Source organism: Oratosquilla oratoria, chromosome 2 (assembly GCF_046742065.1).
Source record: "Oratosquilla oratoria isolate Oo_2021 chromosome 2, ASM4674206v1, whole genome shotgun sequence".
Classification (NCBI taxonomy): Eukaryota; Metazoa; Arthropoda; class Malacostraca; order Stomatopoda; family Squillidae; genus Oratosquilla; species Oratosquilla oratoria.
In genome coordinates, this window is record NC_134778.1 from 38,186,287 (window position 1) to 38,203,786 (window position 17,500).

A 17,500-nucleotide genomic window follows, 5' to 3' on the forward strand; every position below is an offset into this window, starting at 1 on the left:
ATTCATCATCCTAAACCTTAAAAATGTCATCAACATATCTGTACTAAAACATTGCGGGTGGTTTAATTTCCGGTAGTAGCACTGACTCAAAATATTCCATATATAAGTTGGCTAGAACTGGTACAGATAATTATGTTGATGACATTTTTACGGTTTGGGAAGATGAATGGGGTTCCTTCCAAGAATTCCACAATAAATTCAATCACTTAACAATTAATATCAAATTCAAGGTGGAATGGGAAATAGATCACAAATTACCATTTTCAGATATCTTAATAATTAGAAATTCGGAGTCTTTATCGTTTACAGTTTATAGGAAGTCCACCCATACAGGGAGCTACCTACATTTCTTTAGCCATCATCCACACAAAATAAAATATAGTGTCGCTTCTGACCTATTTTTACGTGCTTTAAGAATATGTAGCTCACAATATTTAGACATGGAACTAATTTCAGTAAAAAATCAATTAAAATTAGGATACCCGTCGTGGTTTTTACAAAAAGCCCTTAGTAAGGCCAAAATTAGTTTTTATAAATATGATCATAAATCTGATTATAGATCTAATTTATAAATCTGATAACCTCCCATTTCCACTCCCAAACTTACACTCACCCTTCCCTTTCAATTTAGTTTCACTCAAAGCCAACACATCCATCTTTCTTCTCACAAACATACTACCTATCTCTTCCCTTTTACTCTCATCTGTACCAAATCCACGCACATTAAAAAACCCAAACCTTAGGGTGCTGGTCCGAAAACTCCCAGACCCTCTTATGCCTTCTCTTTTTTGTTTAGGAATGTCCCCTGTGGGGCCACAAGGAGAAGGATGCCTAGTCCCAACCCCCGTCCCTTTCTTCTCGCCTCTTACGATCCAAGTGGGAATACTTGGTGGCAGTATTCTTTTCCCCCACCACAGGGAATTCCCCCACCACAGAAAAAGAGTACTCAGAGAAATGGTACAGGACAGCAACAAGGGGTTGGGGGACAGCATAACGGAGGGACAGTCGTAGTATAAAAGTGTCATCGTTTCTCTAGGAACAGAGTTTTCCTCTATCATAGACAAAATTATGTGTGGCTCTGGTCCCTAGGGGCGCCCCATATAGACCCTAAAGTATCAACTGCATGCTACTTTGCCACAATAATAAGCAGCCAATACCTAAATGATCATGCAGAAGTCACAGGTAAATTAAAGTTCGGAATACTAAACGTTTTCGTCTATTACATTCTCAGAGTACAAGAAAGAGAAATATATCTAGTTTGAATAAACCTAAACTCAAATTGATGTTATTATCATTTTTTTTATAATAACATCAATTTGAGTTTAGGTTTATTCAAATTAAGTAATTTCATCATTAATAGAATGATAAAATGGTACCATGACTCCTATAGGAGGGAGGCCAAACGCAGAGTATGGGATCCAATATATTTGACGTCGAAACGTCAAATATATTGGATCCCATACTCTGCGTTTGGCCTCTCTCCTACAATGCTGTTGCAGTCGTTGCTGCTTTTACTCACCATGACTCCTGATTGTGCCAAATGTCCCTTTGGACGTTTCGGCCACATGGTTGTCTTTTTTATTGTTTTATTATAACTATTGTTATTTTCATGTGTGTATGTATATAGTTTGAAGGTTTTATATCGCTGGGACCTTCCCCAATTTTCTTATATCTATATAAATATTGTGTTCTATTTCTCTTGTACTCTGAAGATGTAGTAGACAAACAAAGTTTAGTATTCCGAATTTTAATTTCCCTGTGGTTTCTCCATGATACACACACACACACACACACACATATATATATATAATATATATATATATATATATATATATATATATATATATATATATATGTGTGTGTGTGTGTGTGTGTGTGTATTTACCTAGTTGTATTTACCTAGTTGTATTTTGCGGGAAGGGGAGCTATGCTCGTGATGTCCCGCCTTTGTATCTTGCAGTGTCTAGTTTGTTTTTAAACTCATGAATGGTTTTTGCGCTTACTATTTCATTGTCCAGTTTGTTCCAAGTGTCCAAAACTCTATGAGGAAAACTGTTTTTCTTCAGTTCTCTTCTATAGCTATGTTTTTTTATTTTCTTTCCATGTCCCCTTGTGTTTCTTTTGTCCCAGTTAAGTAAGTTCTCTCTATCGAGTATCTCTGTGCCTCTCATGATTCTGTAGATGGTCAATAGGTCACCTCTCTCTCTTCTTTGCTCCAGTGTCGGTAACTCCAGTTTAGCCAATCTCTCCTCGTATGATAGGTTTGCAAGTGCAGGTGCCATTTTTGTAGCTGCTCTTTGGATTCTTTCTATTTTCTTTATATTCTTTTTGGTACTGGGGGACCACAATGTCGCCGCATACTCTAATCTAGGCCTTATCAATGTAACCAATATTTTTTTTATCATGTCTTCGTCCAAGTATGTAAACGCCACTTTTATTGATCTTAGCAAGTTGTAAGTCTCCCCGACAATTTTGTTAATCTGTATATCATAGGACAAGTCGTTCGTGATAATTACTCCCAAATCTTTTTCGGATCCTACTTTCTTTACTTCTTTGGTTCCAATTGTATATTTTCCTGATATTCTGTTTTTTGCTTTTTCCAAACTCCATTATGCTACACTTCTTAGTATTAAAGTCCACTTCCCATTTCTGACTCCAGTTCCATACCCTATTTAGGTCTTCTTGCAGTGCTTCACAGTCCTCATCAGTTTCTATTTTCCTTAGCAGTTTGGCGTCATCGGCAAAGAAGCTCATGTAGCAGTTCACGTCCTCGTCCATGTCATTCATATAGATAGCAAACATTATTGGTGCCAGCACAGATCCTTGCGGTACTCCACTGATCACCTCTTTCCAATCTGAATATTTTTCTCTGAGCACTACTCTCATCTTTCTACCAGTCAGAAAGTCCTCTATCCATTTTAGTAGGTTTCCTTGTATTCCTCCTATGTGTTCCAGTTTTTTTTAGTAGTTTTCTGTGTGGTACTTTGTCAAAGGCTTTTTGCAAGTCTAGGAATGCACAATCAGCCCATCCATTTCTTTCTTGCACTATGTCTATTAGTCTTGAGTAAAAGCATATTAAGTTTGTGGAGCATGATCTTCCTTGCCTGAATCCGAATTGTCTTGGGTTTAATATGTCATTGTCTTCCAGATGTTTTACCCATCTATTCTTGATTATTTTCTCACAAATTTTGGCTATGGTGCTTGTTAGTGATACTGGCCTATAGTTGGTGGGTTCTTCTTTGTTTCCTCCTTTGTGTATTGGTACAATGTTAGCGTTTTTCCAGTCCTCGGGTATCTTTCCTTCTTTGAGTGAGCTGTTTATCAAGATGTGTATTTTGTCTGTTAGTTCTTCTTTGCACTCCTTTAGAATCCAATTTGCAATACCATCCGGGCCATGTGATTTTCTGACATCCAGCCTTGATAGATGTTCTGATATTTCCTTTAGTGATGCTGTAAACTCATTCATGAGGGGAGATTTCTTGTTTTTATCTATGTCACAATTTGGTATTTTCTCTCTGGTGAAAACAGATTTAAAGTGATTGTTCATGACTTCGGCCATCTCTAAATCTTCTGTGTATTCTATGTTTCCTTGGCATAGTTTCACCATTTCCTGTTTGTTTTTAAGTTTACCATTCACATACCGATAGAATAGTTTGGGTTGCTCTTTGCATTTGTCTATAATATCCTTCTCATGGTTCCTTTTTTCCTCTCTTCTCACATTGACATACTCATTTCTATAGTTAACATAAATTTGCCATTTGCTTTGTTTTTTGTCTTTTCTCCACTTTTTCCAAGCTTTGTCCCTTCTGTCTTTTGCCTCACTGCATCTTTTGTTGAACCAACATTTAATGTACTCTCTCGCTTTTGTCTTGGTACATGCCTGTTTACACCTTCATTGTAGTTTTCCATCAATATATTCCATTTCTCTTCCACTGTTGTTTCTTCCCTGTAAAATATTTCCCAGTTTGCATTCCGGAAGAATGTCTTTAGTTTTGTAAAGTCTGTTTTGTTGTACCTCAGTCTTCCTTTCCTATGCTTTTCGTTCCTCTCTATGTCTATTTCTTCCTTTAGTACAGTTTCGATGAGTACATGGTCACTCTTTCCAATTGGTGTCTCATACTGGACTTTATGCACTATTTCAGGTTCTGTTGTAAATATTAGATCTAGTTTCGATGGCTCTTCATTATTTCTGTACCTTGTGTTTTCACGGACCCATTGGGTCATTGTGTACTCCATGGTCATATCTAGTAGTACATTGCCCCACGAGTCATCTCCTCCTTGCACTGTCATGCTGTCCCAACAAATTTCTTTGCAATTGAAGTCCCCCATAATTACCAGATTACCCTTACCCATTAGTATCTCATTGAGTGATTTTCTTGTATCATCTAGCATTTTTGTATGTTCGTTTTCTTTCCAAGCGCTTGTTTTTGGAGGCACATAAGTCACCACAAACTTTCTACTTTTCATATTCTTGCCTTCGACTTTTATCATGATCAATTCAACATTACCTTTGCCCTCTGCAATTTTTGTCACCTTTAGGTCTTTCTTGGCCAAGAACATGATTCCCCCTCCCTGTTTCTTGTCCCTGTTTTTTATCCAGTAGTTGTATAAACCTTGTCCGATAACAGTGGATGGTATTTCACCTCTTAGTTTAGTTTCTACAATTCCCATTATGTCTGGTTTTGCTTCTAACAGATAATCATTGAGTTCGTTCAGTCCCGAAATTAGTCCGTCAATGTTGGTATAGGCCACTTTTAATTTTCTTCCTTCTCCCTGGTTTCTTCTTCCCTTGGTTTTTTCGTTTTGAAGCGCCATTGTCTTAATCTCAGGTCTATTACTCTCCACTGGAATTCTTTGCATTCTGTCTCCGATCTTTTCAAGTTTTTTTCCTTTGCTTCTTCTCTTAGTGCCCTTTCTTTTTCTAATTCCTCAGTACTCATTTCTCTTTTTATCCATATCTTATTGTACTTTTCACTCTTTGCCAAGTTACCTACTTTTTCAAATATGTCTTCTACTACCATTTGTGACCTTAGTTTTATCTTTAGAGGTCGATTCCTATCCTTAGTATAGCGACCAATTCTGTAAGTCTCTTCTAGGTCTGTGCCTGAATCACTGTCTCCCCCCTGAATTTCATTAAGGATTTCTACTGCTGTCTCTTTTTCTTTTTCTCTCATGTACCTCGCCAATCCTTGTTTTTCTTTAAGCCCATAAACCACAATACATTTCTTCCTATCTACTGTGTCCCTGACCCAATTTGCTTTTTCGTTAATCACTTGAATGATTGTGTCTTTTGTATTATCTTGCATTTGCTGCTTGACTATTTCTTTGAAAGCAATTTCTTTATTTTCAATATTTTCTTTCCACTTCTTAATTTCCTGGATACTGTCCCCACCTAAGTTTTCTTCGATCTTTTGTGTCAATTCTTGTAATTTGTTGTTCACTTCCTGCTTTAGATTTTCGCTATTGTTATTATCATTAGTTTTCTTCTTTTCATTATCATTCTTCAGTTCATTTATGTCTCTTTTCATTTCTTTAATTTCGTTTGTAAGGTCCAAGTTAGTTTTTCTTAGGTCAGAAATTTCAAGATTAGCCTTAGTTATACAATCTATTAACCCAATGACCTCTTTTCTTAAGTCCATGATTTCATTTTCCCACCGAGTCCTATTTTTGCTCATCTCTCTCTCAATCTCTAATAATCTACTTAAGTTCTTTCTTTCGTACTTACCAAACCCTATGAAGTCATTGTCGTAACACGTGTTTAGTTGTTTGTTTACATCGCGGTTCAGTGGATTGCCGCCAGATAACTCTGATTCGCAACTGGCTTTCGAGTCGTTTTCATTCATTTTTGCTAATTTCGAGTTAATACAATTAACTAGCACTGCATAGATACCATTTCGTGTGTGTGTGTGTGTGTGTGTGTGTGTGTGTGTGTGTGTGTGTGTGTGTGTGTGTGTGTGTGTGTGTGTGTGTGTGTGTGTGTGTGTGTGTGTGTGTGTGTGTGTATTTACTTAGTTGTATTTACCTAGTTGTATTTTACGGGAAGGGGAGCTATGTTCGTGGTGTCCCGTCTTCATATCTCATTTTATCTAAACTATTTTCAAATTCTTGTATTGTTTTTGCACACACCACTTTCTCATCTAACTTGTTCCAAATGTCTATTACTCTGTGAGGAAAGCTGTTCTTTTTAATATCTCTTTTATAGCTGTCTTTCTTGATTTTCTTTCCGTGTCCTCTTGTATTTCTATTATCCCATTTTATTAGATCCTCTCTATTAATAATTTCTATACCTTTCATGATTCTGTATATAGTTATCAAATCTCCTCTCTCTTCTTTGCTCTAGTGTCTGTAGCTCAAGTTTTGCTAGTCTCTCTTCATATGATAGTTTTGAGAGTGTTGGTGCTAATTTTGTAATTGCTCTTTGTATTCTTTCAAGTTTTGTTATACATTTTTTGTACTTGGTGACCACATCGTTGCTGCATATTCTGTGTGTGTGTGTATATACATATATGTGTGTGTGTGTGTGTGTGCGTGTGTGTGTACATATATATATATATATATATATATATATATATATATATATAATATATATATATATATATATATATATATATATATATAACAAAAGGTGCAGCGAGGCCAAAGACAGAAGAGACAAAGCCTGGAAAAATGAAAAAAGACAAAAAACTTCCAAATGGCAAACATATATAAAACTTAGGAACGAATATGTGAATATGCGCAGGAAAGAAAAAAATAAATAATGAAAATATACTATAGACAAGTGTAAGGATCAACCTAAACTCTTTTACAGATATGTAAATGAAACACTAAAGAATAAACATGAAATAGTAAAACTACGTGCAGGAGATAAAGAATATATAGATGACACAGAAATGGCAGAAGTTATGATCAGACACTTCAGGTCTGTTTTTACAATTGAGAGCTCACAATTTTTGGAAGATAGAGAACAATAAATATTCCCCAAAATGAAAGAAATAAAGGTAACACAGAAAGAAATAAGAGACCAAATAAAAAAAACCTAGATGTTAGGAAATCCCATGGACCGGATGGAATTGCAAATTGGATACTGAAAGAGTGTATAGAGGAACTGACAGACAAATTATACAAGATAATAGACTTCTCACTCAAAGAAGGAAAGGTACCGCAAGATTGGAAAGATGCAAACATAGTACCAATATGTAAAGGAGAAAACAAAGAAGATCCTACAAACTTCAGACAGGTATCTCTTACAAGCACAGTAGCATAAATATGCAAAAAAGTCATCAGAAACAAATGGACCAAACACTTGGAAGAAAATAAGATAGTAAACCCTAAACAATTTGGCTTTAGAAGTGGAAGATCGTGTACCACAATCTTAATATGCTTTTACTCGAGATTAATTGAAATAATACAAGAAAGAGATGGATGGGCAGATTGCGCCTTCTTGGACTTGCTTAAGGCATTTGACAAAGAACCACATAAAAAATGAAAAATGAAAAATTGAAATAATAAGAGGAATACAAGGTAAGCTACAGGAATGGGTGAAGGATTTCTTAATTGGGAGAAAAATGAGAGTGGTACTTAGAGACAAAAATTCGAACTGGGAAGATGTGAAGAGTAGCGTCCCGCAAGGCTCTGTATTGGCTCGTTTAATGTTTGCCATATATATAAATGATATGGATGAGGGAGTAAATTGTTACATGAACTTCTTTGCTGACGATGCCAAATTACTCAATAGAGTTAGGACAGAAGAAGATTGCAGATCACTACAAGAAGACCTAGACAAAATATGATAAGGGAGTCTGAGATGTAAGATGAACTTCAACATTAAGAAATATAGCATAATGGAATTTAGAAAAAACAAAAATAGAGTATCGGGTCAATATAAAATTGGAAATAAGGAAGTAAATAAAGTCGATTCAGAAAAGGACCTGGGAGTGATCATCTCATATGACTTAACACCTGATAAACATGTCAATAAATTATTTAGAGAGACTTTTAACTTATTAAGATCAATGAAAGTGGCCTTCGACTACATGGATGAAGAAATGGTAAAAAAGTAGTGTTTCACTAAAAAGACCTAAACTAGAGTATGCTGCAACACTATGGGCACCTAGCACAATAAAGAACATGAGAAAATTAAAAAGAATCCAAAGAGCAGCGACAAAAATGGCACCTACACTATAAAATTTGACATACGAACAAAGATTGGAGAAATTACATCTATCAACACTGGAACAGAGAAGAGAAAGACGTGATTTGTTGACCATTTACAGAATTATGAAAGGGATGGAAATTCTCGATAGAGACGACTTATCAAAATGGGACAGAAGAGAAACATGAGGACACGAAAAGAAGCTAAAGAAGGACAGTTACAGAAGAGACCTGAAAAAGAATAGCTTTCCACATAAAGTGATTGATGTCTGGAATAAACTAAACGAAGAAACAGTGGGTGTCAAAACTATACACGATTTTAAGAATAAACTGGATGCGGAGAGATACGAAAACGGATCACTACGAGCATAGCTCTCGTCCCGTAAAATACAACTAGGTAAATACACACACACACACACACACACACACACACACACACACACACACACACACACACACACACACACACACACACACACACACACACACACACACACACAGACACGCAGACACACACACACACACACACACACACACACACACACACACACACACACACACACACACACACACACACACACACACACACACACACATATATATATATATATATATATATACACATATATATATATATATATATATATATATATATATATATATCAAGGACTACTATTACACAGGACGTGCACATTCAGATTCCTGGCGCCGCTAGTGGAGGTCAGTCCAGTGTGCTACGATCAGTGGAGTTGTAGGGTTGTGTCGCTGCGTCTTTCGCGCGTGGCTGCATTTAGAAGTGGATAGTGTTTGTTTACATAGGTTATTGCTGATTTTGTTTGTTTGGTTCTTCATAGGTTCTTTCTTGCTGATTTTGTGTATTCAAAATGCCGAATAAGTGTGGTGTTGTGAACTGCAACGATAATTATAACAAGGATAACAGGTGCCGAGTATTTCGACTGCCAAAAGACCGTTATGAAAGACAGAAGGGGCTTGATGTGCTACCACAACGTAATAACTTTGTTGTTGATTCTGACAGATTTTTCATTTGTGAGTTTTCCATGAATGATTATTGTTTTGCTCTTGAATCATACCCCAAGTGTAGTTATGAACAGCTTAGAGACTTTTTGGTGCTACCAAGCAAACGCAAGCTGCAATACATCACTTCATCTATTGACAATGATCAGGTGATGAGGGAAACATTTGCCAAAGTGAAGACACTGCAGCAGAAGAATGTATTTCTCTTGATAGATGAAGTATAGATTTGGTCAACTGTTGCATTTTTCTGGTGTGGTTCTGAGTGGCATGGCAGTGAACAAGCCAGACTGCAAGGCCACTTCTATGCTATGTAATATGATGAAGTCGCTGCACAGAGGACCTAGTATTATGATTTTTGTGACACCCGTCCACAAGCTCACAGCAGCATACCTGCTTGAGCGTGTGAAGGAGGCGGCAGCTGCTGTTGAGAGGGCAGGTGGGCGAGTCATCGGGTCTATCACAGACAACCACAAGATAAACCAGCAGTACTGTAAGCTGTTTGATTTTCCGGGTGATTGCAGTGCCACAGCCAAGCATCCTCTTGGCAAAGATCGTGTCTGGTTTCTCCTTTTTGACTCAGTGCATCTTCTGAAGTGCATCCGCAACAACTGGATCAGTGAGAAGTGCCAGAAGATTAGTCTTGACAATAAAACAACAGCATCATTTGCAGACGTCAAGGAACTGTACGAGTCAGAGAAAGGCAGTATTCTGAAGACTACTCCCCTCACTAAATTTGCTGTCAACCCCTCGCGACTTCAACTACAAAATGTGCAGCATATCTTGAAGGTCTTCAATGAAAAGGTTGTGGCTTCATTGAAACTGAGAGGATGTCATGACACTGCTAAGTTCATCCAAATCATCCTGAACTGGTGGGATTTAGTGAATGTATCTGGGAAGAGGCAAGATCAGCGCATGAACTATCCATATCGAGCTGTTCAGGATCCCCAGTCAACCAGCCTGCAGACTTTCCTGTTGATTTTCCAAGAGGCTTCTTCAGGACATGGAGCAAATCGAATCAAGTGTTTCACCCATGACACCAAGAATGAACTTGTGCAGACTATGCAGGGACTGACTGCCGTTTGCCGCTACTTGTTCAGAAACGCTGACTTCCATTATGTCCTGCTGCGTGAGGTCCAGAGTGACCAGCTTGAGGGGGAGTTCTCAGTCTACCGTCAATCAACTGGTGCAAACTCTTTCATGACCACTGGGGATGTGTTCTCCGCATGCAAGCAGCGGCTCACGAGATGTGATGTCGTAAACCTCCAGTCCATCGATGTCCACCCTGTGTCGAAGGAACATACCTACTTGGGGACTGCAATTGACCTAGAGGATGCAGCCTATATTGAGAGGTGTACCACAGATGTGACACTGACTGAATGAAGAGTGCAGTGCGGCCTATGTGGCGGGGTGGCTTGAAACGAAGTGCGCGGAAGATGTGGTCTTCAGCGCCGAGGAACCTCTTGTGAACAGTGACGTTAAGGACTTTATCGAGACAGTGTCCAGAGGTTCCCTGACAACTCCACATGTGTGCACTTTTGATCTTGTCAGATGTGGACTGTGTTTCATCAAGGAAGCCCGTCACCGTTCCTGCTGCCAGAAAAGACTGATGGAGATCTTGTCGACAATGGCCAGCTTCAGTGGGATTGACATTGACTGTCCCAAGATATTCCGTCGTCTGGCAAATGTTCTTCTGAATGGACTCCACAACCTAGAGAAAGACCAGCAGAAGAATGCAGTCCTTCTTCAGACCTCTGTAAAAAAGGCCCGGCTCGCTGATTAGTCGCTGCAGTCTGGTAAGCTTTTGCTTCTATGTCTGTTTATTTGTGTGAATATTTGTTTGTTTGCAATCACAAAGGTTTAACTATAATCCATGTTGTAAAATGTAAAACAACAGCAACTTGGGTTCCTTTAAAGTGTCCACTTACAATAATACATGTTAAGTTCGGCTAAAATTGGTATTTCAAAGCATAACAGTGCCTTAAAAAATCTCATTTCACTATAAAAGTTTATATTAGTTTATACTGCATTGAATAAGTCAATAGTTGATATACTTGTCCTATATACAATGTTATGTTTCTAGTTTTGATATATTTGTCCAATATAAAATATTAGGTTACAAAGAAAGCAATGGCTTCCGCTAGCGGAGCCAGGAATATGGCTGTGCACGTCCTGTTTAATAGTAGTCCTTGATATATATATATGAAAATAAACTCTCCTACTGGGATTCGAACCTTCGCCCGAGCGCCTTGCTTATTACAAAGGATTACAAAGGCGGAGCATGCCGACAGGAGACCTTTTGGTCCATATCTAGGTCGGATGCGAAAAAATCATAATAATGATGAACAAATAAATGAATAAATAAAAACTATAATAATGTAAATAATAAATAAAATACATAAATAAATGCATAGGTATAGTTAAATAATAAACAAACAGGTAATTAGTAGATAATGATAAATTGACATATAACTAATAATAAATGAGAATCAAACAAATAATAATAAACAAACGGACAAATGATAACAAAACAAATAAACAAATAATATAAAATAAATGAGTCATTACAGCATCTTGCTTAGGCGTTTATCTAAAAGATTCTTAAAGCTTCGAACTGAACTACATTGCACTGCTTCTTCAGAAAGTTTATTCCATTCATTAACTACACGGTTAGCAATATTGTTTCTACCCACTTCCAAATTAAATTTATTTCCGGATAGGTTGAGGCCATTGTTTCTTGTCTGATTCTCATTCAGTGTGAACATTTTGTCACTTCTGATGTTGTCAATTCCCTTTAGAATCTTAAACACCTGCATCAAGTCATCTCTGAGTCTATGCTTTTTTAGGGAAAACAGATTCATGTGTTTTAGTTAATTTTCGTATGATTTATTTTTATATTTGGAATCAATTTTGTGGCTCGAAGTTGTACTTTTTCCAATCTGTCAATGTCTTTAATGAGATTAGGTGACCATATGGAAACAGCATATTCCAAATATGGACGAACTAACGATTTATATAGCTTGTTAATGAATGATGGACTTTTGAAGTCAAAAGATCGCGAAATCAGTCCTAGAATGTTATTTGCTTTCTCAGAGGCTGAAATACACTGCTTGGGTGATTTGAGATCGTTACTGATAATTACGCCGAGATCCTTTTCACTATCCACTTTTGTTAACGAATTTCCAAATAACTTGTAATCATACCTACTATTATTTTTACCTATGTGCATTACCTTGCATTTACTTGTGTTAAATTTCATTAGCCACTTTTCAGACCATCGCTGTAATTTATCTAAATCTTCTTGAATATCTAATTGGTTTGAGTGATCATTTGCCATTCCTCACAGTTTTGTATCATCAGCAAATTTGACAACAATACATTTTAGTCCATGGTCTATATCATTTATATATACTATGAATAGAAGTGGCCCAAGAACGGAACCCTGAGGAACTCCACTTGTAACATTTTTTTCATCTATAAGTTTTTCCATTTAAAACAACTCTCTGTTTTCGATCATTCAACCAATTGCTAGTCCAACTTAATAGGCTACCACTTATTCCGTGTTAAGCTAATTTAGTTTGTAGTCTTTCGTGTGGGACGGAATCAAAAGTTTTTGCAAAGTCTAGATATATTAAATCTATATTGTTTCTTTTGTCAAAATTCGAGATAACTGTGTTGTAGAATTCGAGTAAGTCACGCAAGAAAGTTTCCGTCTGAATTCATGCTGGCTATCATTTATCAAACATTTACTTTCCAAATGATGTTCGATAGCATCTCTGATGATTGTTTCCATCCTTTTTCCTACGATTGAAGTCAAACTTATAGGCCTGTAGATATTTGGTTTCTTTTTGTCACCTTTTTTGAATATGGGAGTAACGTTAGCTAGCTTCCATTCTATTGGGACATCTCCGGATATGATGGATTTCTTGAAAATAATTTCTAATGGAACAACAATCTCATTTTCCATTTCTTGGTGTTTTATTAACTATGAGTTTCTCTATACACCTTTTTTTTTTTTTTTTATATTTACTGTACCATCGTTTTCCTACGTTCACCACCTCATCTTCCCTCGTTCACTCGTAGTAGTAGTCCCCCTCATCCACTATTGCATGTAGTCGTTGTAGACCCCCTTGTTCACTGTTGCTTCTAGTCGTTCCTCGTAGTCAGTACGCGCGTGGCTGCGTGATTGTAGTTGCGTGCACGGAGTGCTTGTGGTTGCGTGCACTGCGTGATCCTGGTTTGAGGCACCAGTCTCGTAACCGTATCTTGGACTAAGTCCTGTAGTTTGATTCACCAGTCCCATCTCTTTGGAAGCGTTTTCTTCTCACCCGTTCCGTCCCTAGCTACCGGCACTCTTTTCACCGTTGTTACCTCCGTTTACTGTTACCTTCTATAGTTTTGTATTTGGTCTCTCACTTTCTACTTTCTTTTCACCACTGCTTCCGATCATCCTACTTAATCGAGTTCCATTACTCTATATAAGAGAGGGTATATAAACTGGCGATAAGCGTGAAAGGGATTTGTTCCGATCCTTACCCCTTGCCAACTGGTGGGCTTGGTCCTTGTATAAAACAGGAATTGGGGTCGCAGATAAGTGATCTTTCCTATCCTCGGGAATCAGTTCGATTCCAGGTTTCAAGGATTTTATAGTTTCTGTTGGTGTAGTGAGTTAAGGCTCTGTGAAGGTGATCTTACGGGTGGCCGAAAGCAGTGGGTTCGAATCCTGCATGCGACTGTCATAAGAATTATCATATATATATATATAATACATATGATATATATATATATATATATATAAAAATATAAAAATGTGTGTGTGTGTGTGTGTGTGTGTGTGTGTGTGTGTGTGTGTGTGTGTGTGTGTGTGTGTGTGTGTATGTATATATAAAAAATATATATATATATATATATATATATATATATATATATATATATATATATATATATATATATATATATATATATATATATATATATAACCTTTTGAAGTTTATTGAACATTAAACATTGCTTCTATTCCAACTCCTCCCTACAGCCGGATCCTATTCCCTGAGGAGGACCCGGACAAAAGCGACTCTTTCTACAGCGGTCGTCCTGAGTACGTGAGTCACGGAGACTGGGTTCGCCTCCACCACATCTTCACCAACAGCGTTATCGCCTGCTCCACGAACCGGTCTATTATGACCAGGGATCACAAGCTTATCTATGGAGAACCCTATGTAAGGAGACCTTTCTGATGAATAGAATTATTTTGTAGGTCATGTCAGGTGAACTTAGGTGAGGTCAAAGGTCAACTTGAGTCAAGCAAGACCAACACAGGTTAGGTCAAGTAAAATCAGCTTACGTCATGTCGTTAGATCGACTCAGTTTAGGTCAAGTGAAGTCATCCTAAGTCAAACTGGATATGTTTGATCAAATGAGATGAGGTTAAGTGAAACTGAATATAGGTAAGTGAAAATAGTTTAGTGATTTCTCTAGAATGATTAATCTATTTCCCGAATGAGGCTGCAGTAAAAAGCAGATTACTTTGTTGAACAGTTGAAGAAATGAGAATCTCATTTGAAAGGTCGGGGGAATCTCGTTCGTTAGTGGTCCCCGTTTAGGCTGGAGTTCTTCAGGTGTTTATTGAAATCATAGCTTTTTGCTTATTCCCAATCACTTGGCACATCCCCGGTCATTATCAAGTTTTTCAATAGGATAGTAATTTAATTTTTCTATTTCCTTCAAAACTCATGTATGTCAACGGCCGGGCCCAGGTGTTTTATGATGTATCTTCCAATGTCTTATTTGGTCATATTTACAAAATCAAGTAAATTTCCATTTAACGTAACACATGACACATTTTTGTGACTCGTACATACCTCCATTTAAAAGTTCAAGCTGACTATTGGCAAACCTAAACGGGCCAGTAGGATTCCTTATAACCTTTACTTTATGCAACCGTAGAATCCTTTGGTACTTTTTTTTTTTTTTTTTTTTTTTTTTTTTTTTTTTTTTGTAATTCAGTCTACAATTTAGACGTGGTAATGTCTGTCCTTAGTGACAAACACTACTTTTGATGTCTATCGGCAGAACCTGACGTCAAAGGAGAGCGTGATCGTGAAGCCAGCCCCTAACACCTTATGGGAGGTGCAGATCGAGGACGGGCCGGAGGGTAATCTAGGGGTTAGTGCCCTCGAATCAAGGGTCAGGTTTGTTTGCCCCTACGTCAAGTGTGGCCTCAGCTGGTCGCTGAGTAGTCTACCCGTAACATGGTGAGACCTACAATTATTATCATGCAATTCAATATTGTTGTTGTCATCATTATTGCTATTATTATAACAATTATTATCATAATTATAATGATAATTATTATTAGTATTATTACTATCATTATTATTAATCATTGATATTATCATTATTAATATTATTATTATTATCATTATCATCACTATCACTATCATTATCATTGTTATTATTATTATTATTATTATTATTATTATTATTATTATTATTATTATTATTATTATTATTATTATTATTATTATTATTATTATTATCATTATTATTATTATCATTATTATTATTATTATTATTATTATTATTATTATTATCATTATTATTATTATTATTATTATTATTATTATTATTATTATTATTATTATTATTATTATTATTATTATTATTATTATTATTATTATTATTATTATTATTATTATCATTATTATTATTATTGTCATTATCATTATTATTGTTATTATTATTATTATTATTATTATTATTATTATTATTATTATTATTATTATTATTATTATTATTATTATTATTATTATTATCATTATTATTATTATTATTATTATTATTATTATTATTATTATTATTATTATTATTATTATTATTATTATTATTATTATTATTATTACAAAGGATTACAAAGGATTACAAAGGCGGAGCATGCCGACAGGAGACCTTTTGATCCATATCTAGGTCGGATGCGAAAAAAAATCATATTAATAATAGAATAATAAATAAAAACTACAATAATGTAAATAACAAATAAAATACATAAATAAATGCATAGGTATAGTTAAATAATAAACAAACAGGTAAATAGTAAATAATAATAAATTGACATATAACTAATAATAAATTAAAATCAGACAGACAAATGATAACAAAACAAAAACAAATAATATAAGATAAATTATAATCATTACAGCATCTTGCTTAGGTATTTATCTAAATGATTCTTAAAGCTTCGAACTGAACTACATTGCACTACCTGTGCAGGAAGTTTATTCCATTCATTAACTACACGGTTGGCAAAGTTGTTTCTACCTACTCCCAAATTGAATCTATTTCCGGACAGTTTGAGACCATTGTTTCTTGTCTGATTCTCATTCAATGTGAAAATTTTGTCACTTTTGATGTTGTCAATTCCCTTTAAAATCTTAAAGACCTGTATCAAGTCACCTCTGAGTCTACGATTTTTTTAGGGAAAACAGATTCATGTGTTTTAGTCGATTTTCGTATGATTTATTTTTGATATTTGGAATCGGTTTTGTGGCTCGCCGTTGTACTTTTTCCAGTCTGTCAATGTCTTTAATGAGATTCGGTGACCATACGGAAACAGCATATTCCAAATGTGGACGAACTAACGATTTATATAGCTTGTTAATGAGTGATGGACTTTTGAAATCAAAAGATCGCGCAATCAGTCCTAGAATGTTATTTGCTTTCTCAGAGGCTGAAATACACTGCTTGGATGATTTGAGGTCGTTACTGATAATTACGCCGAGATCTTTTTCACTATCCACTTTTGTTAACGAATTTCCAAATAACTTGTAATCGTACTTACTGTTATTTTTACCTATGTGCATTACCTTGCATTTACTTGTGTTAAATTTCATTAGCCACTTTTCAGACCATTGCTGCAATTTATCTAAATCTTCTTGAATATCTAATTGGTTTGAGTGATCATTTGCCACTCCGCACAGTTTTGTATCATCAGCAAATTTGGAAACATTAGATTTTAGTCCATGGTCTATATCATTTATATATACTATGAATAGAAGTGGTCCAAGAACGGAACTCTGAGGAACTCCACTTGTAACATTTTCCATCTAGAAGTTTTTTTTCCATTTAAAACAACTCTCTGTTTTCGACCATTCAACCAATTACTAGTCCAACCTAATAGGCTACCACTTATTCCGTGTAAAGCTAATTCAGTTAGTAGTCTTTCGTGTGGGACGGTATCAAAAGTTTTTGCAAAGTCTAGATAAATTAAATCTATATTGTTTCTTTTGTCATAATTCGAGATAACTGTGTTGTAGAATTC

The 17,500-nt window shown here is 35.9% G+C and overlaps 1 protein-coding gene across 1 annotated transcript in view; it reads left to right on the plus strand.

Moving 5' to 3' along the window:
* LOC143033410 (protein O-mannosyl-transferase 2-like) overlaps nucleotides 1–17,500 on the plus strand; it is a 58,123-nt gene that overhangs the window by 18,081 nt on the left and 22,542 nt on the right. The window contains exons 11-12 of the mRNA XM_076198809.1: nucleotides 14,219–14,402; nucleotides 15,256–15,437. Coding sequence (XP_076054924.1) covers nucleotides 14,219–14,402; nucleotides 15,256–15,437 — 366 coding nt within the window. The remainder of the gene's footprint in view (nucleotides 1–14,218; nucleotides 14,403–15,255; nucleotides 15,438–17,500) is intronic.